At 51.1% G+C, this 13358-nt stretch overlaps 1 protein-coding gene across 1 annotated transcript; it reads right to left on the bottom strand.

Moving 5' to 3' along the window:
• Znf445 (zinc finger protein 445) lies at window positions 1-12898 on the bottom strand. The gene is made up of 7 exons (XM_090323396.1): window positions 12817-12898; window positions 7826-8392; window positions 6434-6563; window positions 5098-5156; window positions 4718-4844; window positions 4203-4316; window positions 1-3854 (listed from the first exon to the last, which is right to left on the bottom strand). The coding sequence occupies exons 2-7, from the start codon at window positions 8246-8248 to the stop codon at window positions 1738-1740; spliced, it is 2970 nt and encodes a 989-aa protein (XP_090179522.1). The 5' UTR covers window positions 8249-8392; window positions 12817-12898; the 3' UTR covers window positions 1-1737.
• Between the last annotated feature and the right edge of the window lie 460 nt (window positions 12899-13358).

The raw sequence follows: 13358 nt of genomic DNA, 5'->3' as shown, positions 1-13358 counted from the left end.
CCAAGCTTCAGCATTTTTTATTTGGATATATTATGAGCGGAGGTGAAAAGAACCCATTATAATTACCTTGTTAAAAAGCTCAGTTTTCTTGCACTGATAGAAAAAAGGAAAGGAAATACCTGTTGGCTTTCCCTATGTCACCACGGACCTTTCTGACACTACCAGCCCCTCCTATCCGGAGATGATACGACTGTTAATTTGTCTATCATCACCCCGATTGTGACTATATACTTTTTTTGGTGCCTGTCCTGGGGCTTGAGCTAGGGTCCTGGGCCCCAAGTTGTTATTTATTCCAGAGTTTTTAAAACTCAAAGGTATCTATCAACGTGAGCCACAGCTCCACTGCCAGCTTTTTGGATAGTTTCACTGGAGAGAAAGAATCTCACAGACTTTCCTGCCTGGGGTTGGCTCTGAACCATGATCCTCTAGATCTCAGCGTCTTGAGTAGCTAGGAAGACAGGCTTACATTCTTATTCTGTGATCACGAACCCACAGTCCAGTGTGGTGCAAAATATGAGTAATAAGCCATGCTCACATGCCAAGATGCCACCCTAAGCAATCTATAGGCACCATTTTATGAAGTGGTCTTGGCTGTTCCTTCTGTGGTCAGATCACAATGGAAGTGACATGCGCACTTGGTACATAAGAGCTACTTCACATGACTGAAGGATGAATGGTGACAGTGAGTGGGCTTGAACTCAGGGCTTGGGTGCTGTCCCTGAGGCTTCCTTTTGTTTTGCTCCAAGTTAGCGACCTCCCACTTGGACTTGCAAATCTAGTTGTAACTTTTTTGGGGGGTTAAGACGAAAGTTTCACAGGAGGGCTGGGAGTTTGGCCCAGGGGTAAAGAGCTTGCCTAGCACGCATGAAAGAGCTGGGTTCGATTCCTTGGTACCACACACACAGAAAAGGCTAGAAGTGGTGCCGTGGCTCAAGTGGTAGAGCTCTAGTTCTGAGAAAGCTCAAGGCCAGGACCCAGGCTCTGAGTTCAAACCCCAGGAGTGGCAAAAAACCAAAAACCATTCAGGGACAACACCCATGCCCTGAGTTCAAGCCCTAAGGACCCACATCAAAATAAAAACACACAAAAAAACAGAAACAATCTATCAGGTTAGGAAGGTTAGACACACTAACTTGGTAAACAGAATGAAGCTCGAAGAGTGGTGTAGCACCAACTGAGATGGGAAGCATACGAAGAGCACACGACGTGAGTCCTCACCTTCTAGCTGGTCCCTTCCGATCAGTGCTAACGAACATCCCGCCCGTTCTAGTCTGGAACTTTCTCCGTGGACAGCCATGTTGCCGCAGGGCCCGACAAGATGATTATTAAAAGAATGCAGTGTTCAAACACTTTTGGGAGCTTAGTACCCCACTTTCGTCCACTTGTAGCTGAGACACCCCCAAGCCCCTAGCCGACATCGAAAAAGACTCAGAATTTCTTCTAGAAGCACGGGGGGTTGACTGTAACGGGTTTTGTTTGGTTGGTTTACTTCTATGCCAGTCTTGGTGGTCTGGGTACTGTTGCCCAAGTTTCTTTGGCTCAAGGCTCGTGCCCTGCCACTTGATCCATAGCTTCGCTTCTGGCTGTGTTCAGTAGTTTACTGGAGATAAAAGAAGTCTCTGGAACGTTTCCTGTCCAGGCTAGCTTTGAACCCTGGATCTTCAGATCTCAGCCCCACAGGAAGTAGCTCAAGATGACCAAAAGGCAGGAGATAACCTGGTGCCTGGCGGCCAAATCTTAAATATGTTTTTTCATGTGCCGAGCCAAATTTGAAGGCCATCTGAAAGTCTTGCTACACATGGCGCATGTGAAGGGCCTCTCTCGCGTGTGAAATCTCCTGTGGCTTAGGAGTAGAGAACTCTTCCAAAAGATCTTGCCACAGAGATTACATTTGTGGCCTTTTTTTCCAGTGGATCCATTCTGGAGTCTGGGAATCGTGGAGTCCTGAGTGGAAGGGCCTTCGCCTTCGTGGCTTTCAAGAGGCTTCTCTTCCAGTGGTTTGAATTCCCGTGGGTCTGCCACAGCAGGCAGGGTGCTTTTGCTCTGTGCCACCCTGGTGTGTGGTTTCTGGTGCAGAGAAAAGGCTTGCAAGTCCCTGAAATCTTTCCCACACCACGGACTTGTGTAAGGCCTCTCTGTCGCGTGAATTCTCTGGTGGTTCACGAGGCGGTATTTCCGATCGTACGATTTGCTGCACATATTGCACTTGTACCGTTTCTCCCCACTGTGGATACCCATGTGATCTACAAGGCTTCGTTTCCGGGTGAAGGTTTTCCCACATTCTTGACACCAGAAAGCTTTGCGATCGTGAGAGCTTTCGGGCTGTGGTTTCGGGGCCTCCTTAGAGATATGGCCGTATTTGTAGTGGAGGCTGGTGGAATGCTGCCTCCGGTGGCGATAGAGGTTGGAGGTCCATCGGAACGCTTTGCCACACTCCTTGCACTGGTAAGGTTTCTCCCGGGTGTGAACTCGCTGGTGGATGAGGAGGAAGGAGTGATGTCGGAATACTTTGTCACACTGGCTACATTTATAGGGTTTTTCCTCGGCACTGCCACTGGCCCGGGGCCTTGCAAATGTTGTTTCTGGATTCAAAGACGGCCGCATTTCCGTTTTCCTCTCAATGGCGTGATTCTTCTTATGGACAATAAATGCCGGTCGGAAGGCAAAGCTTTGACCACACTCGTTACAGTGGTACAGCTTGTCTCGGGCGGGCACTGGCTGGTGTGCCAGTTTTTTCTTTGGATTGCAAGTGGGATCCAGGGGTGGGGGAGGGGGCGTTCTCGCCGCCGTGGGGGACGCGTGGGGCTGTCTGGGCCGTCTCTGCCGGCATTTTTCCTTCCCAGCCTCCCGTTTCTCACTGTGTAGCCTCATGTGGCGGTTGAAGTTAGACCTCCACCGAAAGCTTTTTCTGCAGCTGCCGCATCGGTACGGCTTCTCCCTCGTGTGGATCCGCTGGTGTTCGAGAACGTACGATTTCCCGTGGAACGATTTCCCGCAGTGGCTGCAGATGAAGTACTTTTCCCCGTCCCGTTCTTGCGTGCGAAAGCTCGACCTGGCCTCCTCGTACAGCTGTGGCGGCATGCACAGCTGCTTCGTGTGCGTGTGCTCGTGCAGGCGGTAGGAGGAAAACCACAGGAAGGCTTTCTCACAAAAACCACACTTGTAAGGTTTCACGCCCGTGTGGATTTTCTCGTGGCGCAGGCAGTTTGAGTGCCACTTGAAGGCTTTCTCACACACCCGGCATTTAAAGGTTTTCTCTGGAGCAGGCAGTCTTGGGTGAAACAGGAGGTGGGAGCTGGAATGAAAGGGGGTCCCACAGTCACTGGGTGGGGTCAGCAGACCCAGGGGATCAGGAGTCGGCTCTTGGTGGGGCGGGGAGGGGAGGCTGAAGCTTTCCCCACAAGCAGCGTCCTCGTTCTCTTTCAGGTCGCTGGGAATTCTGGGATGCAAGCTCAGCGCTCTCTGCGCATGTCTCAGCCCCTTCCCGTATTTCTTGTAATCAAGAAGGTGGGCATTTTTTCTGAATGGCAGGCCACAGCCATGTTTGAGAGATCGCTTTTTTCTGGAAGTTCTCAAACAGGTACTATGCTTGACGTCAACAGTGTTACTCTGTTCCAACTCTTCAGTGTGGCGTCCTGATCCGGGACTACAGCTGGTCTCTTCTTCTGTCTTCACTGGCACGTGGATGGGGGTCCCACAGGGCGGGGTCACTTTCTGGTTCTCCTGTTTCACCGGGTCTCGGATCCCCGGGCCCTCCTCCGTATCTGTTACAGGATGCCCGGATGCCACAGAGGAGGGTTCACTGGATTCTAGAGAGTTCTGGGTTTGGCTTGGCTGAAGCTGGAGCTCACCTCCTGACAAGAGGAAAATGGGAGAAATGAACTCGCCTCCCATCCGGGGAAGGGGCTTACGATGTCACCCGGGTGAGGTTTGTGCCTGCCATCCTACCTCAAAGAAGGCTGGGATGGGAGGACTGAGGTTCAAGGCCAGCAGGGGCGGGAAAGTCTAGGGAGATTCCCAGCTCCAAGGAACCACCAGAAAACCCCAAGTGGAGCTGTGGCTCGATGTGGTAGGGCCACAAGGCTTGAGTGAAAAATCTCCAGGACAGCTCTTAGACCATGAGTTCAACCCTCACCACCGACAGCAAAAACAAAGAGGAGACAGGGGAAAGGGCACGACCTGGAGTGATGTCCAGAACTCACCTTCAGGACAAGGAGGGTCCGCCTCTGCCTCAGGCTGAACTGTCGACATATCCAGGCCCCAGGGCTCTCTCGCCTCTAACCACGAGATCAGAGCAGGTTTGGAAAATGACCCCGCTGCGCAAAACAGAGGATGGGGACACGAGAGAGGTCAACACAGGGCGCTACCCTGAAGCCCTGGTAAAGGAGAGAAAGGAGACCTGGCAGGCATCTGAGATGGCCCTGAGCAGACGAGAGAGAGGCGAGGAAAAGCCCAAGGGAGCTGCTTCATGTGTGTCACCTAGCAACTCAGGAGGCTGAGATCTGGAAGATTGTGGTTCAAAGCCAGCCTGGACAGGAAAGTACGAGAGACTTCTCACCAATGAACCACAGGAAAACCAGAAGTGATGCTGGGGCTCAAAGTGGTAGAGCACTACAGCCTGGAACACAGAAGTTCAAGGACAGCCCCACGTTCTAACACGCGCATACATACGCGCCCACGCATGCGCACACACCTGGGGGGGGTGTTGAAGACTTACCCAGAGAAGCCAGGGTCCCGTAATTCTCCAGCATCACATCTTGGTAGAGGTTTCTCTGAGCAGAGTTCAGGCAGTCCCACTCATCCTGGGAGAAAGTCACCTCCACATCCTTGAACGCCAACTCCACCTGAAAAGATATCATGCTGAAAGCGGGCTCGCAGCGCCAGCCCTCACAGAGACAAGTGTGGCTTTACTGAGTCAACACCTGGGGGTGGGGGGGAGACACGGGACACTGTGGACTGCAGGGACCCAGGATTCTGGGTGTGAGGTCATCAGGCTGGGAGCTGCCGTGCTCTCTTGGAGAGCAGGCACATCCGTGAGGTCCAAGGCCCTTGAGGCTCACCTTGGGGGCGGGGCGGTCAGGGCCCTGGTAGAGTTACCTGGTCTCCTGGGCTTTCCTCTTTCTGGGAAGGGTCAGACACGTGGACACTGAGGCTATCTGAAGGAGATGAAGGAGAAGAAAGCATTATGAGATGCCCCCCACCCCACTCTTCTCCATTTCTGGATCCCTGAGTAGCAAAGACTGCTGGGAAACTCCCACTGGAAAGGCCCTCGCTGTGTGCTAAGAGTGGGCAGAGGATGGAAGGTTGAGGTGCGAGGGGAGGAAGAGCTAGCCAGGCATGCATCACAGGAGGTGGAGAGGCCGGCACTGGTAGCTCACCCCTATAATCTCAGCTACGTAGGAGGCTGAGATCTGAGGATCGCAGTTCAAAGCCAGCCCAGACACAAAAAGACATTTATCTCCAATGAACCAAGAGAAAACTGGTAATAGTGCTACGGCTCAAGTGGTAGAGCGATAGCTTTGAGCTGAAGAGTTCAGGGACAGCGCCCAGGTCCAGAGTTCAAGCCCCATGACCAACAACAACAAAAAATGGCCGGGCCTGGTGGCTCACACCTGCCATCCTAGCTACTCAGAAGGCTGAGCTCTGAGGATGGTGGTTCAAAGCCAGCCTGGGCACTATCTCCAATTAATCACTAGAAAACTGGAAGTGGTGCTACAGCTCAAGGGGTAGAGTGGTAGCCTTCCTTGAGCTGAAGAGTTCAGGGACAGTGCCCAGGCCCAGAGTTCAAGACCCTCAACTGACCAAAAAAAAAAAAGAGGGGGAGGCTGGGAGTTTGGCCTAGTGGTAGAGTGCTTGCACAAATACCTGGGTTCGATTCCTGGGTACCACATACATAGGGAAAAAAAAGCTGGAAATGGTGCTGAGGCTCAAGAGGCTCAAGTGGTAGAGCTCTAGCCTTGAGAAAGTCCAAGGACAGTGCTCAGGCCCTGAGCCCAAGCCCAGGACTGGCAAAAAAAAAAAAAAAAAAGAAGTAGAGCACTAGCCTTGAGCAAAAGGTAAGACAGCACCCAGGCCCTGAGTTCAAGCCCCATGACCAACAACCAAAAAGGAAGGAAGGAAGGAAGGAAGGAAGGAAGGAAGGAAGGAAGGAAGGAAGGAAGGAAGGAAGGAAGGAAGGAGAAGGGAAGGGAAGGGAAGGGAAGGGAAGGGAAGGGAAGGGAAGGGAAGGGAAGGGAAGGGAAGGAAGGAAGGAAGGAAGGAAGGAAGGAAGGAAGGAAGGAAGGAAGGAAGGAAAGGAGCTAGGGAGACACAGAGGCTCTTGTGAGAGGATAGCAAGAGGACAGCGTAGAAACGTGACAATAAGGCTGGGCGATAGAAGCCACACAGCGAACACCAGATTTCCCAGACAGGAAGTCATGTACTCCAATTTTACCAGAAGGCTCCAAGCAGTTCCAGGGGGCAAAGCCATTGCGGAGAGAAGCAGCTGGGGAGTAGATCTGTGCAGACTGAAGCGCTCCAGTGCCCAGCCAGTGTACATCCAAGCTCTTAGCAGGGTCTGGATCCTGGCCAAAAAAAAAAGCTTGTGAGAGGATCCCTGCGAATCAGAAACCCAGAAGCCACAGGGTCAATTTCTAAGGAATTCACCTGAAAGCCCCACTACCATCCATTTTGGGAGCGCCGATCCTGAGGTTTGAACTCAGGGTCTGGGCGCTGATCCTGAGCTATTTTGCGTTTTTTCCTCAAGGGTAGTACTTCACCACGCAAGCTACGGCTCCACTTCCAGCTTTTGGGTAGTTCGTTGGAGACAGCCTGCCTACGATGGCTGCAGACTACGTTCCAAAAGAAGAGTCTCTTGAGTAGCTAGGAGACCGCCACCGGTGCCCAGCTGGAGATGGTCCCGCTTATACAGCCTAAGTCACGGTGTCTAAACCTAATTACTAGCTGGGGACCTGTGGCTCACACCTGTCATCCTATGTACTCAGGAGGCGGAGATCTGAGGATCACAGTTCAAAGCCAGCCCAGGTAGGAAAGCCCGTGAGACGCTTGTCTCCAACAAAAAAGTCAAAAGTGGCACTCTGGTGAAAGCAGCACAAAGAGGCTCAGGGACAGTGCCCAGGTCCTGAGTTCAAGTCCCAGGACAGGCAAAAGAAAAAAAAACAAAAACATAAACAACACCTAGTTACTGTGATTTATAGGTATTTGCTGACACTGTCCTGGAGACAGAGGTTCTCTGGGAAGCAAAGAAAGGATTCTAACTGCTGGGTCCATGGCTCAGGGTCCAGGCACGGTGGCTCACCCCTGTTATCCTAGCTCCCAAGGATGAGATCTGAGGATTGTGGTTCTAGGACAGCCTGGACAGAAAAGTCCAGCAAGACCCTGATCTCACCAAGGGCCCATCAAAAAACAGGTAAATGGAGCTGTGGCTTAAAGTGGTAGAGTGCTAGCCCTGAGCAAAAAGAAGCTCAGGGACAATGGCCAGGCTACGAGTTCAAGCCCCAGGACTGACAAAAAAAAAGAAAAAAGGGGCAGGGGAGGGTGGGGAGTGTAGCCTAATGGTAGAGTGCTTGCCTAGCATGCATGAAACCCTGAGTTCAATTCCTAGGTACCACATACACAGAAAAAGCCAGAAGTGGTGCTGTGACTCAAGTGGCAGAGCACTAGCCTTGAGCAAAACGTGTCAAAGGACAGTGCTCAGGCCCTGAATTCAAGTCCCAGGACTGGCAAAAAAAAAAAAAAAGCCAGGAAGAAGAGATTTCCCCCATTGAGCTCACAGACCATGCTAACCCTCAATGCACAGGCACACAATTCAAACGGCACCACTTACCCTCTGTGACAGTCCACCCAGGTCCCGCTGAAACTCATCCAACAGCGTGACCACCTCCTGGCCACTCGTGGGGCTGTGAAGCTGCACCCAGGTCCGCAGCTCCCCAGGGAGGATACTCAGAAACTGCTCCAACACCAGCAGCTCCAGCATCTGTGCCTTGGACAGAACGTCAGGCCTCATCCACCAGCGACACAGTTCTCGGAGCCGGCTCAGAGTTTCCAGGGGCCCAGACGATTCGTGGTAGCGCAGCTGCCTGAACAGCTGGCGGAACAGCTCCTGGCCATTGTGGTTGAGTGTCTGTGGCCTGGTAGTCTGCCCGATATTATCATCTTCCTGCTCCTTCTTTACCTTTGAGAGGTGGCCCCGTCCTCTGGACACCCGAGCCCGTCCTGGATGAACAGAGTTCCATCTGCCTGGAGGCATAGTTCAAGTTCGAGGGCCGTTCAGCTGGGGGCAAAGCAAGTCTGCAAGCTTGGCTGTGGAGTTTCTGAGGCCTTTGCGACAGGAGACAATTTGTAGGAACATCCAAAGTGCTGGGGAGCGTGAGACTTTAAACAGTCAACATGCCTGTTTGAGAGGGAATTATAAGAAAAAAAAAGGAAAAAACAAAAAAAGACATTATTCACATGTAGTTCCATGTTGTCTCCAAGGGGTCATCTCTATGTAAGAGGAAGACACGTGTGGCCAGCAGCTGTAGATATATTTACCACGACGGAGCAGACCAGGGCGACACTGTGGCCAATTAAGGTAAACCCTGGAAATATTCCAGAATATAATTAAAATATATATAGAAAGCCAGGCGCCGTGGCTCACGCCTGTCATCCTAGCTACTCAGGAGGCTGAGATGTGAGGATCAAGGTTCAAAGCCAGCCAGAGCACAAAAGATCTTGAGACTCGTATCTCCAATTCATCACTAGAAAATGGGAAGTGGGGCTTGGCTCAAGGGGTAGGGTGGTAGCCTTGAGCTGAAGAGCTCAGGGACAGCACCCAGGCCAAGTTCAAGCCCCAAGACTAACCAAAATAACAATTATATATACAACACATTATGCTATATATATATACATACATTTTTTTAAAGAGGCTGGAGGCATGGTCCAGTTGTAGAGTTCCTGCCTAGCAAGTTATACACACTAAGTTCAAATCCCAATATCCAAAAAAAAGGCATTGAATACTATTCCTTTTTATGTTGCAATTTCGAGTCACTGTTTCAAGAATTTAACATACATTTATTGTGCACTGCAGGAGCCAGCTGGCAGTGAATGGGGGTTCCTGACTTAGGGGGTAGGGACTTGGAAAAGAAGACAACGACAAGGAAAAGATGGGGTGGGGAGGACTCCAGCTCAAGTCACCAGCCCAAGACAAGCTGTGAGCTTAAGATTGTAGCCTCCTTTATTTCAAGTTCCAACCTTAAATACTTTTCTGAAAACCAGGAAACTGCCAGGGGTTACATTCCTACAAAACAGCAATCAAGTCTCAAATAGGTTAAATGAGAAGCGATTGACATAGCCCAAAGTCATCATGATAACAGCTTACTTTCTTTTTTTTTTTGCCAGTCCTGGGCTTGAGCTCAGGGCCTGAGCACTGTTCTTGGGTTTTTCTCAAGGCTAGCACTCTGCCACTTGAGCCACAGTACCACTTCCAGCCTTTTTCTATGTATGTGGTACCGAGGAATCGAATCTGGGTCTTTGTGCGTGCTAGGCAGGCATTCTACCACTAGGCAAACTCCGGCCCCAGCTTACTTTCTTGTGTATTCAATTGTGCAGGTCCAAGGTCACTGACCCCACATTCGGCCCCCAACAGTGCACCCACTTTGTGTCCCAGGTACTAAAGTCATAATACTGAATAAAGCCCAAGAGATAGAAAATAGCTCATATACAAACAATGCTTGAAGCCAGGTGTTACTGGCTCACACAATCCTAGCTACTCAAGAAGCTGAGATCTGAGGATCACAATTCAAAGCCCACCCAGGTAAGAAATCCAAGAGACTCCTATCTCCAAATTAACCACTCAGAAACCAGAGTAGTACTGTGGCTTATTTGGTAGAGAAGAGAAAGGCCTTAAGCTGAAGAGCTCAGGGACAGCACCCAGGCTCTGAGTTCAAGTCTCACTACAAACAAAAATCAAAAAGGATGCTTGACACTGATAGGTGTCAGGTAGTAAAAATAAAACAAGGGGAAAGAACTAGGGCTGGAGACAGGTGTGGTGGCTCCCGCCTGTCATCCTAGCTACTCAGGAGGCTGAGATCTGAGGATCACAGTTCAAAGCCAGCCAGGGCACTAAAGACCCTGAGAGTCTACCGCCACTGGAAAACAGGAAGTGAAACTGTGGTTCAAGGAGAGGCTGTAGCCTGGTGCTGAAGAGCTCAGGGACAGCACCCAGGCCCAGAGTTCAAGCCCTATGAACCCCCCCCCCCAAAAAAGGCCCCATAAGACTTTTACCAGTCCTGGAGGGACTTGAACTTGGGTGTAGGTACTACCACTGAGCTTCTTTGGATCAGGGCTGGTGCTCTACCACTTGAGCCACAGCATCCCTTCCAGCTTTTTCTGTTTATATGGCACTGAGGAATTGAACCCATGGATTCATGCATGCTAGGCAAGCACTAGGCCATGCTTCCTGGTCTAATTTTGTCTACTTTCATGCTCAAATGTCACTTGATAAGTACATGGAGAGTCTCATGTGTATTCTGGGCAATAAAACACAATGTCTTAATGATCCTTCCAAGATATACTGAAGGACTCACCCTCACCTCATAACCTTAGGTGTGCCTGAAGTATTTGCCCCAGGGTGAAAAATTCTGTTCTGGGTTTCACCAATTTCCTCTAGTCCCCATCTGGTACCTGATAATATACCCAGCTTTCTTGCTTGGCCCCATAGATGGCCTCACCCCTTTGCACAACTTCTAAGTGTGCCTTCTAACCGTTCCTGTCTGTTGAGATCCAGGCCTGCCTGCTCTTCCTTCTCCATTTTCCTTACATATATCACTGGTACCATCTTTTTTCCCCTTCACACAGATTCAACCCACACCCAAAGGAATGAAGGAAAGGTGTGGGCAAAGCGCATTGCTTCATATGCTCCAGAGGTCCTGGGTTCAAATCTAGCACAGATTAGAAAATAGGCCGGGAGTTTGGCCTAGTGGTTAAAGTGCTTGCCCAGCATGCACGAAGACCCGGGTTCAATTCCTCGGTACCACATACATAAAAAAAAGCTAGAAGTGGTGCTGAGGCTCAAATGGTAGAGCTCTAGCCTTGAGAAAGTCCAAGGACAGGGTTCATGCCCTGAGCTCAAGCCCAGGACTGGCAAAAAAAAAAAAAGATTAGAAAATAACAGAAGGACTGGGAACGTGACCTAGTGGTAGAGTGCTTAATTAGCATGTATGAAACCCCCCTTTGGATTATTCAGTACTGAATACACAGAAAAAAAAAAAAACAGAAGTGGTGTTTAAGAGGTAGAGCTCTAGCCTTGAGAAAGCCCAGGACAGTGCCCAGGCCCTGACTTCAAGCCCCAGGCTTGGCAAACCAAAACATAAAAAAAGAAAAAAAATTAGAAAACTGAAGGAGCCAGGCACAGTGGTTCACACCAGTAATCCTAGCTACTCAGGAGGCTGAGATCTGAGGATCTCAGTTCAAAGCCAGCCCCCAGGCAGTAAAATCAATGAGACTCCAATTAGCCTCTAGAAAAGGGAAATGGGACTGGCTCTAGGGGTATGGCGGTAACCTTGACTTGAAGAGCTGAAGGACAATGTGAGCTGAAGGACAATGTGGGCCCAGGGGTAGGTAGGTAGCCCTGAGCTGAAGACAGCCCCCAGGCCCAGACTTCAAGCCCCATGACCCACAAAAAGAAAAACAAACAAACAAACAGAGTACCAGCCAAGTGGGGTGGCTCACACCTGTAATCCTAGCTACACAGGATGCTAAGATCTGATGTCTGGATTCAAAGCCAGGGCAGGCACTAAAGCCTGTGAGACTCTCCAATTAACCACTAGAAAACTGGAAGTGGCCCTAGGCTCAAGGGGCAGGGCGGTAGCCTTGACTTGAAGAGCTCAGGGACAACACCCAGGTCCAGAGTTCAAGCTTCATGACCCACAAAACAAAAAGAGAAAGAGGAAAAAAAAAAAAAAAGCGAAGAACAGAGCCCAGGGTCTTGAGTTCAAGCCCTGGGACTGGGGAAAACACACATACACAACAGTTGGGTGGTAATATACACAGCCACGTTTTGAAAGGGCGATCTTGGGACTGGTGATCCCTTGTAACCAAACGAGTAAAGTGAATGGATGAATGGATGGATGGATGGATGGATGGATAGATAGCTAGATAGACAGATAGCTAGATAAGACAGATAGGCAGGCTGAAAGTTTGGCCTAGTGATAAGACTGCTTTCCTAGCATGCATGATGAAGACACGAAGATCCGGGTTCCATCCCTTGGTCCCACATACCTAGTGGTGCTGCGACTCAAGTGGTGGAGAGCTCTAGCCTTGAGAAAGCCCAAGGACAGTGCTCAGGCCCTGAGCTCAAGCCCCAGGGACTGGCACAAAGGAAAGAACATCTATCACCTGTCCACAGTCCCTCGGGCGGGCTGAGCGGGGAACGGCCCCATCTTGTAAAAAAACAAGGCCCAGGACACAATTCCCACGGACCCACCCCGGAAAAGGGAAGCGCCGCTGAGAAGCAGCGCCCGCTCCTCCTCCGATCCGGACCCGGGAGTCCATCCGGGAGCGTGGCCCAATCAACTCCCCGCGGCTTACCTCGTTTCCTCCCTGCGGCATCGTTTCTCGCCGAACACCTTACATAGACGAAGTTTCCTCCGTGCTGGCCGGGAAAGGAGGCTTCGATGCAGGGACTAGGCCCGGAGACGTCACCTCAGCCTCCGCTTCCCCATGCCGCCGCCCCCCCTCCCCGGATCACCCACACGCAGGCCCCGACCTCCGGCCTCCAGACCCCCGCCGCGCTCTACAATCCGGAACTCCCCACCGACACCGGACTGGGTCACTTACCGGATCCCGCCGTCCGCGGGGCCATTACACAGCGAGGACAGCCTCCGCGCACGCCAGCGCGCCCACCTCCCGCCACCTCGGCAGCGCGCAGGCGCACTGCGGCCCAGCCGGAAGCGCGCCGGCGCACTGCGGCCCAGCCGGAAGCGCGCAGGCGCACCACTTCCGACGTGGCTACGCTGCCTCTCTAGGACGCTGGGAGGACTGACGTCTCCACTCCTCTCCCTTAGGCCAGTCTCCCTAGATCTAGCCCAGGGTCCATTCAAGGAGAGTGGGCACTGTGCCATGTGACTTAATAAGCCCCATGACTGACAAATTAATTAGGTAAAACACTGCTTACTTTCATGGTAGTAATACACCCTATTGAGAAGCCAGCAAGAATCATTCCTGATTGATGGGACATTAATGATGATTTTATGGCAAGATATTATACAGTCATACTAATCGATTTTATTAATCAGCCAATCCTATCTATCTATACCTGCCATCTTACTTTCAAGGTGAGGGTTGATAGGTCCTTGGTTCTTTTTTCTCTTTCTTTCTTT

The sequence above is a fragment of the Megascapheus bottae genome, chromosome 32, assembly GCF_031878675.1.
Source record: "Megascapheus bottae isolate mThoBot1 chromosome 32, mThoBot2.hap1, whole genome shotgun sequence".
Lineage (NCBI taxonomy): Eukaryota > Metazoa > Chordata > Mammalia > Rodentia > Geomyidae > Megascapheus > Megascapheus bottae.
The sequence above is the reverse complement of the archived record's forward strand: the minus strand, read 5'-3'. Positions and strand labels throughout refer to the sequence as shown.